This window comes from Bicyclus anynana, chromosome 2 (assembly GCF_947172395.1).
Source record: "Bicyclus anynana chromosome 2, ilBicAnyn1.1, whole genome shotgun sequence".
Classification (NCBI taxonomy): domain Eukaryota; kingdom Metazoa; phylum Arthropoda; class Insecta; order Lepidoptera; family Nymphalidae; genus Bicyclus; species Bicyclus anynana.
Window position 1 is genome coordinate 12,144,599 of NC_069084.1, and position 14,325 is coordinate 12,158,923.

At 34.7% G+C, this 14,325-nt stretch overlaps 2 protein-coding genes across 3 annotated transcripts in view; both read left to right on the forward strand.

Moving 5' to 3' along the window:
* LOC112045283 (partitioning defective 6 homolog beta) overlaps positions 1-9,410 on the forward strand; it is a 19,160-nt gene extending 9,750 nt beyond the window's left edge. Inside the window, exons 3-8 of one of the 2 annotated variants that reach the window (XR_008251293.1) lie at positions 166-293; positions 858-955; positions 1,309-1,477; positions 2,493-2,620; positions 3,810-4,916; positions 5,669-9,410. Coding sequence is in view for 1 of the 2 variants with exons in the window: in XM_052884510.1 (XP_052740470.1) it covers positions 166-293; positions 858-955; positions 1,309-1,477; positions 2,493-2,620; positions 3,810-3,933 (647 nt within the window). In the remaining variant the exon portion in view is untranslated. Of the gene's footprint in view, positions 1-165; positions 294-857; positions 956-1,308; positions 1,478-2,492; positions 2,621-3,809 lie in introns of both variants that reach the window. The other variant, XM_052884510.1, reaches the window with a different exon arrangement.
* A 1,925-nt stretch (positions 9,411-11,335) lies between these two features.
* On the forward strand, positions 11,336-13,704 carry LOC112045277 (dual specificity protein phosphatase 23-like). The gene is made up of 3 exons (XM_024081391.2): positions 11,336-11,903; positions 12,844-12,967; positions 13,295-13,704. Exons 1-3 carry the CDS (start codon positions 11,484-11,486, stop codon positions 13,441-13,443), a joined length of 693 nt encoding a protein of 230 aa, XP_023937159.1. The 5' UTR covers positions 11,336-11,483; the 3' UTR covers positions 13,444-13,704.
* Positions 13,705-14,325: the final 621 nt, after the last annotated feature.

Below are 14,325 nucleotides of genomic sequence, written 5' to 3' on the forward strand. Positions count from 1 at the left end.
TTGGTCAAGTCACTTTTCCCGTCCAGCCAAACCTGGCAAGATCCCACCAGAGCAGTCCTGTACACCCATTCTGATATAGATAAGCCATACGATAGCCGAGCACATTTTCATCGACTACATTCTCCCAACAATATATAGATTAAAGCAATTGTTGTTTGTTCACAGGGGATAGTCTCGAAGAGCTGAACGGGTATGGCACGATGCGGCCTCGTAACATCATCTCGTCGATACTCAGCGGCACGCCGGCCAAGAACAAAGGGCTCGCAATATCTAACCCTCACGACTTTAGAATGGTGTGTGTTTTATTATTTTCTAACGGCCAGTTTCTTCATCGCTAGTAACAGTCAAAGTGACGTCATAAATCAAAAGTGACGGTCTTATTCCCTGAAAAATAAAGTCTTCTTTACTACTTACTACTTTTACTGTTACTTTAGATTTACATGAAGAAACGGGCTGTAAGTGAATACTACTTTGGAACATTAGACACTTTTCTCCCATCCCAAATATGGGAGAAAAGTTCACGTGTGTCCGTCACACTCGGGTTTTATAAAAAATTCTATAGTTTTGATAAAATATAATGTTTACAAAAGAAGAAACTTGGTCTCTATACAAATTTGGGTTCAAATTATACAAATGGTACAGAACTGAAAATTGGCCATAAATTAGGTCAAATAAGATGAACTCATGAGGTTAATTTTTTAAAGAAATCTGTATTTGCCTAATCAGTTAAATTACTTGGAATTTCTTTGACATTAAATTCATTGCATTATTGATTTTATTGCTTGATTTGATTTTTTTTAGTTGTATTTACTTACTATTTGCCTAATTTCTAAATGGTAACTTATATTTTGTTTCAGGTATCAGCAATCATAGATGTAGATATAGTGCCAGAGACATGTAGAAGAGTTAAATTACTAAAACACGGCTACGATAGACCATTAGGATTCTTTATAAGGTAACTATGCTATTACTTAACCATACTTAATTTTAGAAATAGAAATATAAATTATTTATTTTTTAGCACAATACATGACTACAAATGTGACAACATATGACAATAACTTGAAACTAATACATTTATTTTAGCACTATTTTATGTTAGTACCATCCATTACCAACCATTTATACTCGTAGGTATAGTAAGGTATCACGGGGACTAGAGGAATGAAGGGCGTGCGTATAGCGGCGATTGGCTCTCGGATTCCGTCCCCCACACTGATACGACTTCCATGCTCAGAAATCCCTCTTCGTTTCTTTCAGACTAGACTTAGACGCTGCCAGCTGTATCGAGTTCCTAATTATTTTCAGAGACGGTACATCAGTGCGAGTGACACCGAACGGCGTGGAGAGGTCGCCGGGCATCTTCATCTCGCGGCTGGTGCCGGGCGGGCTGGCCGAATCTACCGGCCTGCTCGGCGTCAACGACGAGGTGCTCGAGGTCAACGGCATCGATGTCTCCAACAAGACTTTGGACCAGGTGACCCGCTTTTTACCATCTGCTGGGATTACATCTCAGACCAACTATTGTATAGGACCTGCCTAGCTAGGTGTTACTTTTCTGACAAAGTATACAATCGACGATCTAATGCGATTATAAAAGCTGTCTCTATAGAATCAATGTTAAATAGTTGTAATCGTGTTTGTCGGTTAAAGAGCTCCGTAAAAATACCTTTTTTTTGTAGTTGAATGGTGTAAAAAACAAACAAAAACTTCTAGTTTAGTATAAGATATTAAATTTAAGCTCTTTTCCTCAGAAAATTACAATTTTGTTTGTGGCTATGAGTGTGATACAGGTCGTTCTATAATTGGTCTGAGGATTATATAGATGTTGTTTTTGTGCAAATAAGATATTATTACATGCTGGGGTTAGAGGATTTGGAATGAGATCTCCTGATGAGTTTGATGAGACGTTAATCGGTTCTTTAATACAAGTTCCAAATATACATAAAATACACTTGAAATCGAAGGTCAATCATTGAAAATCGTTGCTCTTGGTTCAAAACTAGTCATGAGTACGAGCGACATATCGACGAGTAAACAAAACCAATAATATAATTTAAATAGAGAATTAACGATTTAAATGGATAAATAGACGGGAAAATTTTGTTCTAAGAAATTGACACAAACAACTTCTCATAGTTCATCGGTTCATCTTTTGGTTACACTTACGATGTCAAACTATTGCGAATAATCTAGCCTACAAGGTTTATTGTAACAGTAAAAAATAAAGAGTTTCTCGCAGTTAGACTCGTCTAACGAATCATCAAGAATGTGCTCTAAATTACGAACCTCCTTTTTGAAAAGTTAGTTGAAAATATGTATAAGATAAGTTAAGATAAATATACTTTATTTGCACACCACAAAGACAAAAACAAGTGAAATAAAAAACAAATTAAGAAGAGATCAGCATACAAAAGGCGGCCTTATCGCTAAGTAGCGATTTCTTCCAGGCAACCATATGTATCCATTTCTTTAAAAAATATATTTTCCAGGTGACGGATATGATGGTGGCCAACTCTTCGAACCTGATAATAACAGTGCGGCCCGCCAACCAGCGCGCCGGCCCGCCGCCCCCCGACCCGCGCGCCTCACAGCCTCCTAGTGAGACTGATGACGACAGGTACTTATTTTTTTTAATTTCTGATTGTGTAAGTGGCGTAGATTATGGTTATCGATCGAGCTAATGGCAATTCGCCCGAAGTTACTAAAATTGCGAATTGCGACGTTGTTCAATCATATATCTACCTCGGGGCACTAATATCAAATAGTGGTGGATGCGCTGATGAGATTACACGACGGATGGCTATTACACGATCTGCCATGGATCGACTCAAAAGGATATGGAGAAACAGGAACATCACAAAGGCCACTAAAATGCGATTAGTCCGGGCATTGGTGTTTCCTATCTTTCTTTATGGTGCTGAGACGTGGACTCTGAGAGAAAGCGAGAAACAAAAGATAGACGCTCTACAAATGTGGTGCTGGAGAAGAATGCTTTGCATATCCTGGACTCAGTTCCGATCCAACATTTCAATCCTCCAAGAACTGAGCATCAAACAGCGTCTTTCTTCAATAGTCCAATGTCGCATACTGACTTTTTTTGGTCATATTACGAGAAAAGATGACACGTCCATAGAGAGACTTGTGGTGCAAGGAAAGGTGGAGGGCACAAGAGCACGTGGCAGGTCACCAATGCGCTGGACTGACCAAGTAAAAACCGCTCTCCATGGATCGTTCCACGAATGTTCTAGGAGAGCCACACTACGGGAGGAATAGCGACGGATAGTGAGGCTTGCCACCGCGCCCAAATGACGACCACGACCACTCTGTCAAGAGTGTAACGACGAAGAAGAAGAGAAGAAGTGGCGTAGGCTCCTTAATGCTCCTCAGCAACGTCGCAAAACCGACTCAGTGTTGAGCACGAGTCTTCTCTCAGAATGAGAGGTTAGGCCAATAGTCCATCACGCTGGCCCAATGCGGATTGGCAGACTTCACATACCCAGAGAATTGAAAAAATCTCAGATTTGCAGGTTTCCTCACGATGTTTATCCTTCATAGTTTAAGACACGTGATGTTTAATTTCGTAAAATGCACATAACTAAAAAGTTAGAGGTGCATCTCCCTGACTGGATTCGAACCTCCGCCCTCCGAATCGAAGTCAGAGGTCATATCCACTGGGCTATCATGGACAATAACGTGCAGTCAGCCAACCAGAGCTGGCACGCCGCCCCCTGACTGCCCCGATTTTCAAGACCAATGTCATTGTATAAATCCTAACGCGTGTTCATACTTGTTCGTACTTGTTCCAGATTCGATCAAGACGATCACGACGAGATCGTTGACCTCACGGCGATCACTCTGGAAGACCAGCCTGAGCCTCACTTCCCTCACAGCATCCCGAGCAAAGACGACGGGCAGATCCTACACCTATAGTACATACTGGAGCGGTACCGCCGAGCGAGACTGTTGTGAGGTCCTTAATTGGCATTTTTTCAAGAATATAATTTAAATAATACAGTAATTATTTAAACCTACAGGGTAATTATGTGTATCGGTGTAAGATTCAACATACATAGTTTTTTATCGATTTTTCGATATCGCAATCATTGCAACGAAATTACGTTAGTTGCTAGTAGTTACAACCTATACTAATGCCATTGTACGAAAAAAAAAGGTGATCGCAAAAACACACGACTAAAGTAAAACTTCTTCCAAAAATAAAATAACACATGAATGAGAAACTAAAAAAATAATATCAGTGAGTAGCGCCATCTCTCGTGCCAGACTTGGCTTTACTTCGCAAACTCTTACTAGTTAGTTCACAAATTATGCCGTGGCAATACTAAACATATTCGGCGCTGGGTTTACTTGGTTATGTCGTAGTTTACCAGTGTTGCTACAGATGGCGCTTTTTAAATTTATCTAGAGGACATTTCGATTACACTTTACGTAACGCATTCACCAACGTAAAGAAGTTTTACTTCAGAATCAATGAAAAACGATTTAGTTATGCGGATGCTCATGTTTTTAATCGAGACACATAATTGCCCATTTAGTATGCAGATTCGCGATTATCCGGATTGACAAATATCTTTTACAATCTCTTGTGGTTGCGTTTCAGACTTTAATAGCTCTCAAATAGTATAGTAATAATAGTACAAGATCCGACATATGAGATATATACCCTCATCTATTATTTATTTTGGTTCTAAATAAATGATGGAAGATATTCGCATTGACATATTGCAAAATAAAAAAAAAAATAGTTGGTTAATTAAAAAATACCGTACTCTGGTTACAAATATACCCAACAGAATTTAAAACGTAAAGGTTGCCTGCATTCACACTGCAATTGTGGGGTTGCCAGATATAAACAATTGAGTAATGTTATTTATTTACCGTCATCAGTTACTTAGGTTCGAGTTCACCGACATTCGTTTAAACATAATCAACCGTTTAAATAAGTTAAACGCCGTTAAGTCCAAATTTCCTGTTCACCACAGCTCATATGCCGGTTAAGGACGTAAATCGGGCGTTTATCTTAACCGAGCGTGGCCTAGCCTATACCTCGGTTAAGACGTCTTTGACAGACATAAGTGCAGGTTATGTTTCTGTAACGCTCGCAAGTTTCGCGAAGATTACTTTCTCAACTACCAAAATGCAAAGGACCCGTAAACTTATAAAAGAGTTTATTTTTCATTTCAGAAATAATTCATTTTCTCTCATAAATAAATCACTTCTTAGCTTTGAGGTTTTATGCCACTGGATGCAGGCAGCTTCGTTTTCGAAACAAAAAATATAACAAAATGACAATCATTTATCAATTTGACATGGTACATAATAAATCGGTGTTGCTAATACGTATTTTTCTAAATCCCTACAAATTGAAGCAGAAACTCCCCAAATTGGGGAAAGAACATACCGCAATTTCCCATAAAATCCCCGCCATTTGGGCAATTCCTCGCAAGTTAGCAATGCTGTTATAGATAATAAATAAATTGTTCATAAATCGTTCACTCGTAGTTCTCCATCGCTCGGTTTACAAACCAGAGTCAAAAAGCGTCTGGTGAACAGGAAAAAAACGCTCCTTGTTCAAACTATGTTTAATATTTGACGGGCCGGTTCTGCCATCACCGTTTATATGAAAGTCGGTGAACTCGGGTCTAAGTCGTCTAATATGTCAAATAAAAGCTTATATTATGCCCAATTTAACTCTATTAAGTTGCCTTTGATTTAGTTTATGGTTTCCTAGTTTTTATGTAAAGGTAACAATTTAACCTAAGTGCAATGTATATGTGAATATTATCTATCATTTATTTTTCACTAATAAATAACAGATGAGAGTATATATTTCATATGCCGGATCTCAGACAATAATATGTAAAAATCCGTGTATTTTGGCATACATAAAATTACCCATTTTCGATCTTTTTTCTTTTCTGCATAATGTGAGGACAAGTGTTTTATACTAATTTTAACATATCGCGTGTTAGCGTAACGTGAAAGGTCCTGAATAAATATGTAATGAATAAATTTACTTGGTGCCCTAATATCATATTGCTGGAAAACTATTCACCACTATGTACTTTGACTACTACTTTTGTAGTCGAGATGTCTAGAGAGTCAGCACGACGCTGTTTCAAATTTGGCTGTTTGCAGGTCTTGAGAATTTATATAATCTTACACATAGTTCATGTGAAGATGAAATCTGTCTAGAGCATTATCACAATCATCATCTACGCTAACACTGTTTTTAAGTAAGGTTGGCAAAATTTTTGGTTGGTATTTGGTGTTTTTTAATTACATATATGAATACATCCCTTACTTTCGTTTTTTTGTAAATTAATATATTGGTACCATGCCAACAATTTATTAACCAACCAACCAACAAATTATGTCTGTCTCTTATACATACTCATTAAATAACAGAAACATTCCTTGAAAGTGATCTGGTGCAGTGTGCATTCCATATTAGACTTTATATCGTGTACAATAAGGATGATATGTACTTAAAAAATATTTAGACAAACTTAGTAAGGTTATGAGATGTATTAAAAGCAATAATGGAACTGGTTTTTGCAGTACTATTTGTCATTATTAAAAATAAAATTATGAAATAATTATAGAGAATAATTAAACAAAAAATAATGAACATGACATAATGTGTTCAAAGGCATATCAATATAGTTGAGGCAAAATAACATTAAAATACATATTTTATTATAATTCAAAAGAACTATTCAAACTCTTTAAAAATAAATAATACATAAACAAACGTCATGATGAAAACGATAAAAATGTGCGTTTTTAGAGAAGCATTGTAATTTTAATTGCAAGCATTTAAAAATAACTAACGTACCTAACGTAACTAAAGTAACTTTTTAAATATGATTTGTTTAAAAAATTGTTTACAATAATTAGATTTTTCTGATATGTTTTATTACTACACGGAGTTGAAGTTTTATTATACAAATTCTCTTTATTGTTGTTTATCCATTACACAACTGTTTGTGTTAAAGTTATTGTTTCCATAATGTTAAACATTTAGATCATGGACAATAAAATTAGATGTAGTAAAAATGTTTTGTATTGAATAGGTGTCGAATTCCATCCATTTTGTTACTAGAAAATGCATTTTTAGAAATTTTCGCTGTAAAATATGAACTAAGTATTTAAAATAAATAAAATGTTCCTAATGATAAATTGTTATTCCGATATATCCTATATGAATTTGGAATGAAATCGGCTTTTGCTATTTATAAAAAAATTCTTTGATAATGAGATTCATATTCTTTACCTTAGATTGAGAATTTGAGATTTAGTTCATGTTTTACTATTATTGTGTTTAAAGATTGAGGATAAGCAAGAAAAGTAGTTTTAATAAATAGATATAATCACTTCCCATGGAAGGTGCTATAAGTATCACCAGTAAATATATTTTTAACTGCAATTTAATTAATACATTTTAATTGCAAAAGCATGTGCAGTAAATAAATTTACTATGAAATCTAGGTTATATTTTTGTGTGATTTTAATGGTTTTTACATTCCATTTCTAAAGACATTTTGAACCTTGAATCTCCATGTCAGTAGCAGTTGCCAATATACAGAAATAAATAATGGTCATCACACGAACTTGTGATATATAACATAATGAACAATGAAGGGCCTAAAGTCGTGCCTTGCGGTACCCTTTTATAAAATAAAGTAATTATTGTAAGTATTATATATTTGTAACAATTATGTTATGCGAACTTTTCAAACACTATTTTTACTGTCGCAATTATATTTAGGTAATTGTAGGAAATATTCTTTATAGAAATTTGAATGAACTTCTCAGTCAAAGGCTCATATTAAATCTTCTTAAATACAGTTTTAATATCAGCACTCTTTTTAATTTAAATAAAATCACGTTCTATTAAGAAGATTAAGAGCAATTTAAGCTTTCAGGTACCAGTTTTAAGTCTAATTTTTACACGAGTATTGTGTCAATTTTAGATGTAGAAAATGAATTGCGTGCATTGTCAAAAAATATTTTTGACCCTGGATGCTATAACTGAGCCATAGGAGCTTTTAAATCAAATTCTTAAAAAACCTACTATCTAGAATATCTGTCTAGAATTTAGATCAAAGTATTTTAGTAATTGGAGCTTAATTTAAATGTTTTAGATTTTAAGAAATATTTAATGTAACTAAGGGCATATACTAAGTATTTAGTGTAAGGTTAATAAATAATATTATATCTTTGCACATATCAAAGATCATGTAATGAATACGATTGTATGAAAATCATTCCATCAGCATTTATCGTTGATTGTTTACATGGTATATAAACTATCTTCCAATTAACTAAATTTTATGAGATTTTTCTAGTTTCAGGTTTAGTTTTATTATTATGAACTTCTTATTTTCATGAGATTGTGAGATAAAAAGATTTAAAGATAACATTGCTTGGAAGAAGCTGAAATTAAAAAAATGTAATAATGTACATAGATATGGATTCAGATGTTTCTTATGAATCTAGTGATATTTTACACTTTTATTTGACATTTATTTCTATAATGTTAATCAGTTTTTCTTTTTTGAATGTACTTAACTTTTTTATTTCACATATATTTTTAGAGTGTCAATAATATTAATTATATTAATACATATTTTTGGCGGTTCAAAATTTTATTCAAAATGCCTTGATGTCGTCGCAGTCTGTACACTTAACTTTCGTTACGTGCTTTCTTTAAACGCAGCACCAATTTTATTTGATCTAGCTTCAAGATTGTAATTCCAAGCAAAATAGTTATATTGTATTGGTACATTCGGGGAACAGGTAAGGAGAATCGTCTTATATGGGGGACGTAAGAGTCAAACGTAAGAGAAAAGTTAGTTTTGAAAAGAGAAAATTTAACCCATCACAAGAAGTAGCATTTATAGAGTCGAGTGGCAGATATCCAGAAGTCCAAAATAATTAAAAAGTTCCTTGTTAACTTATCTTTCCATACCATCCATATTAAGTCTATAAAATTTACCTACTCACAAACAGAGCAATGTGTCACTTTTCATATATTAAGACGGTGCTCCTTATTTTAACTATGTTCTTCATAGTTCTTGGTTTCTCAGTTAATTTCACAACATTTCATGTAGACAGATATAGTGTATTTTTAAATTAAGCTTGTTCTGTCTACACTAATTGTAAACTAGTCTGGTGTCACCAGAGCGTTGATGTTATAAATTGAGTGTGTAATTAAATTTATTTCGTACTTTGACGGTATGCGTCGTATTTTCTGATTGGCTCAAATGTTATGGTCCAAAAATGTTATAGTAAATGATTATATTATTATTAATACAGTTATTTACACTCTAGTTTAGTATACACCTGTGTTGTATGTAATTAAATATTATTATTTTTAGTTCTGATTTGCTTTTTATTTCAATGCATAGTTGCGAGTCTATACCCAAGTTATTTTACAGAACATTTTGCATCATGTGTTTTGGTACAAGTTGGTATATAGGTATTTACTTATCAAATGTAGCGTCCCAGCACTTCTATAATATGCTGTACCATTTAAAGTAACTTTGGTGCAGTATGTCATCCAAAAGTACAATTCCAATATGAACTAGAAATATCTACTAACTACGATCTAAGTTGTTATTTTAATATTTATCCAGGTAGACATTAAAAATAACAACAACATCACAAATAGGACATTCACACCAATTTTATGAATCATTAAAAAACCAACAGGTTCTTGCTCCTGCGTAAATAGACTAATTGGCATCTTTTTATCTTTGGTACTCATACCTACTGTAAACTGGACTTTTGGCAGTTTCGAGTCTTTTCATTATAATACAATACCCTTATCGACAAGCACCTACCTATATTATACAGGATGTGGCGTAAATAATCGATAACCCTTTACCTGTCGATGAGCCTCCTAGTGGCCTATTTAAGTTTCGTCTTGAGATAAATAGCTTAAGTCAAAAAATGGGTACTTTCATTTACTAATTTTGCTACAGTTACCAAAAATTTTATAATTTTTGCATTCTGTGTTTTTTATGATACAGCTAAAGAATTGTGCTATTGTTAATGTCAGGAAACTCCCAATTCGTTACATTTGTTGTCTTTCGATAAAATAATACCAGTATTAAGTGGCAGGCGGGACCTAAATTGCAAAATATAAACAAAGAAAATTAATGGGTTCCGCTTGATACCTACTTGAGCTTAGGTTCCATATCCTCTCTTCTATAAGCGTTAGCGCGTTCCCTGATGTAGCGGGCTGTTAAAATATGATATGATGATAATAGTTAGTAGAGTTCATTCTGGTTTTATTGACAAACGCACGAGCAAAATAATTCGTCGTCATACATAGTTCACTAAGACTGCTATTAATAGGGTTTTATGTAGATAAATCTAAATCGGGACACAAGGTCTTGCACTTTTATTTATTTTGTCGATCGTTAGATACAGTGGTAATTTCCAATGATGAAATAATCACACTACTGAATATTGTAAAGTCAAAAGTTTGTGTGTAAATGTTAAAGTTTGTTACTCCTTCATGCCGGAGCTACAAATGATATTATAGGGTAGGTGTGAAGCCTGCTGGAATATTAAGAGATAAACTAAATATGATTCTCCTACCTACCCTAGATTAGCACAGGCATTATCCCCCCGAAAAAAAATCCATGGTTCCCGCGGAAGTCTATAATAGATACCTAATAGGTACGAGTATCTACTGTATTACAGACGGGCGAATTGCGAGCATTTGTTAAGTAAGTAGTAATATGCTGATATTATAAAGAGGTAAAGTTTGTGAGGTTGAAGGGAATAATCTATGGAACCGATTTTGAAAATTCTTATAGGTACCTATATACCAAATAGGTACTAATAGAAAGCAACCTATATTTTATACCTATATAAACTGGAACTACGAGGGTGAAACCGCGGGACAGTATATACCGCGGTTTTCCCGATAATTCTTACTCACGATATAACTCACAAAAATCCCTATAAACCTACCAATAGCCCTACCTACATACCTATTAATAAAGATTTTGTAGACACCTAAATACGGTTCGTGACCAGCAAAAATAAGGAAATAGAAAATAAATCGAGAGAAGAAATTGCGCGCGAAAGTGAATTCATTTCAAACCTCAAGACAACATGTCTACAGCGTTTGTTGTTCAACCAAAAAGTAAAATAAACATTTGAGGAGTGTTCTATTACTCGGTAATAAAGTCCAAAATAACATCTGTAAAGGTTTGTTCCCAGCATAGATATCATGGCCAAGGTCTCCAGAAATAAATGTTACTCCAGAATCGCGAGGACCGTGCCAAGATTCACTGTACTGTGTACTGCGTCAGTATAAACACAAAAAGCGCGCTAGATGGTCTACAGCGAAAGTTATCAATAGTGTCTCTGTTCGTATACCTTTCGTGTACCTAAATCTTTTGACGTTTCAAATTAATTTATTGCAACAGCAAAAATCTGCAATGGCCGAGGTTGCTGAGGAATACTACCACGTTTACACTAGGATAGAAGATATCACAGAAGAGGATGACAGACATTTGGCCGGAGCAAAGAAGGAGACTAGAAATGATTTAACAATTATTATTCCAGAAAATCCGTTTCCAGAAATAGCAGTAGATGCGTATCCTCCTTTGAAGTTCTCTTGGGTTATCCCCAAAAAGCTGGCAGCCATGGCTTTCCCGAGACATATAGAGAATCTAAAGTTTCTCATTAATCAAGGTATAAATCATCTGGTGACTTTGACTGCGGGTAAGAAACCCCCAGTGGACGATATGCCTAGGTTAAGATGGACCGAGATACCGATAGAAGAATTCCAAGCACCAACAGTGGAACAGATTGGTCAGTTTATTGATGTTTGTAAACGATCGGATAAAAACGGTGAGGTGAGTACAATTTCCTTATTCCCAGAAATTGAAAAATACTTTTCAACAAGAGTTGTCTATAGACAGTAGTAACGGTCAGCAATCGATCTAATAAAAAACGCCACTGGTTGTTCTTGGCGTGAAAATGAGAATACGAAAACCAACGCAACGTGGTATTGTTGATTGACTTGCTGTGTTCATTGACATCGTTTGGGTGTGTGGGCGATGTCATAGACATCTGCTGTGTGAATAGTCATATTTTTGTACCTTCCGGTATAATTCCGGACCATAGATACCATAGCTCATGATTTGCATGATTAATATTTATGATGAGTGATGATGTCTAACACAACTATAATAACCTATGTTCAACAAATAGGCACATATATGTACCTACCATATACTATAGCTACTAGATATGTACCTACCGTATTTCACAATTTTCTAAATTTATAGCTAGGTAGGTATCTACATGAGACTTTATTGCCAAAAAGTTACGTTTTCGAATCATTGGCTCTCAGTCTTACTCATTTCCGTTTCTAAACGTTCATTGCTGCCTCATTAGTGTGGCAACAGAAACTGTTTACGAAATAATATTTACTAGATGTAGATACAAAATAAACGTAGATTAATATCCCGTATAAACTCACTGGACTCTTACAACCCGTAATAAAGTTTGTACCCGTGTCGTTAAAATAGGGGTCTCTCAAGGATCTATACTAGGACCATTTATTTTTCTCATTTATATTATTGACCTACCTACTTATCTTGATAAGAAAAGAGACAATTTTGTTTGTATATTATATGTTTTAAATTAATAGGAGAGAAATTACTTATGACGATACGAGTACCTAAAAAACTCTTTCAATAAAGTGGTACATGAAGTTCAAGCTAGTTCATTAGGGATAAAAACAATAAGAACGCTAATTACTCCATATTTTACTGTTTGTAATGTCCACAGGTGATAGGTCTCCACTGCCGGCAGGGTCGCAGCCGCTCCGGTGTGATGTTAGCTTGCTACCTGGTCCACTTCCACCGGTTCCTTCCAGACCAAGCTATGAACGTTATCCGAATGATCCGTCCAGGTATGTCCATTTCAAAACAATATGAAACCTCATCATCATCTCATTTTCCTTATCCCACTTAAGTGGGGTCGGAAAAATATGTCAATCTTTTCCATTCGTCTCTATTACTCGTCCTCTCCCTTCAACAGATGAAATGTTTTTTTGTTGCGAGTTAATTAGCTTTTAATATCGGAATGCCGTTCTGGATTTGGATTTTTCTTGATCACCAGTTTTATATTTAAATACAAATTAAGAAAAAATAATCAGGCCCATCAAAGTGCCAGAACATCATTCTTAAATGAATCTCTCTCTAGTACCGTGTAAATTTAACTCTTGTACATTTTGCAGGTTCGTTAGTATTTGAAGAACAGGAAGAAGCAGTTGGCAGATATTTTGAGTATCTGACGGAGAACAACCCACTTAGATTCGGCGTCAGCGGTGATGTCATGGAGGAGTTTATAGAAGTCGCTAAAGATGCTACTAAGAAGGCCTCATAGAAATACAATGAAACGATAATAGTTAATTAAGGACCTAGGTTTATTAAAATTAAGGTATAATCAATTTTAGACCTTGATTGAAACTTTTTTAAGGTTGCATCACTTACGGGCACATTATTTATGTAGTAGCATGTAATAATACAATAGTAATCCAAGTGTGACTTCAAAGTCGACAGTTTTCATATGATTCGGAGCCAAAATTTACGTCACAAATGCAATACCAAAATTCCAATGGCGTTGATAACCGGTTCAATGAAGACTTGTAAACGACAGATTTCATTACCGCTGAAATATAGATATTTACCTATGTAACTGCCGTAGAGAATAATATTAGGACATAGACAGTAAATAAACGTAAATATTTAAACTGAAAGTAGCGCACGAAAATATCTCAGGGATCGGAGTCTAGCAATTTAGGTCGACGCACTGTATTGTATAAAATCCAAGGTAAGCAGGTGGGATACTACGTAATCAAAATTTGCTGTTAAATTAAGAAGTACCTACCTAGTAAGTACCTAGTTTTTTGAGTAGAGTGAAGTAGTAATTTCAAATGTGCAAAACATTATAAAAATAAGACGAGATTACCATTTATTATTTGTTCCGGAAAAGTGTACCAAAGTGTAATTTATTTAGCCGAGTGCTAAATTAAATCGTAAGATTTGATATATTAAACGCGCACGTTTTATAACAATTTCTTCAGCCAAGATTATTTTAAAACGGATGACCTACTTATTTTGTTATTCTTCGACCAAAAAGCTCTTTTAGCGTGTATTAAGTGTTTTTATTGCATGGGATAGGTACTTATTGTTTCTTTCGTGACCGTTTCTTATTGCCCTTACATCAATAAATTTATCTAAGGTACTTTATCATCTTCATCAAGTT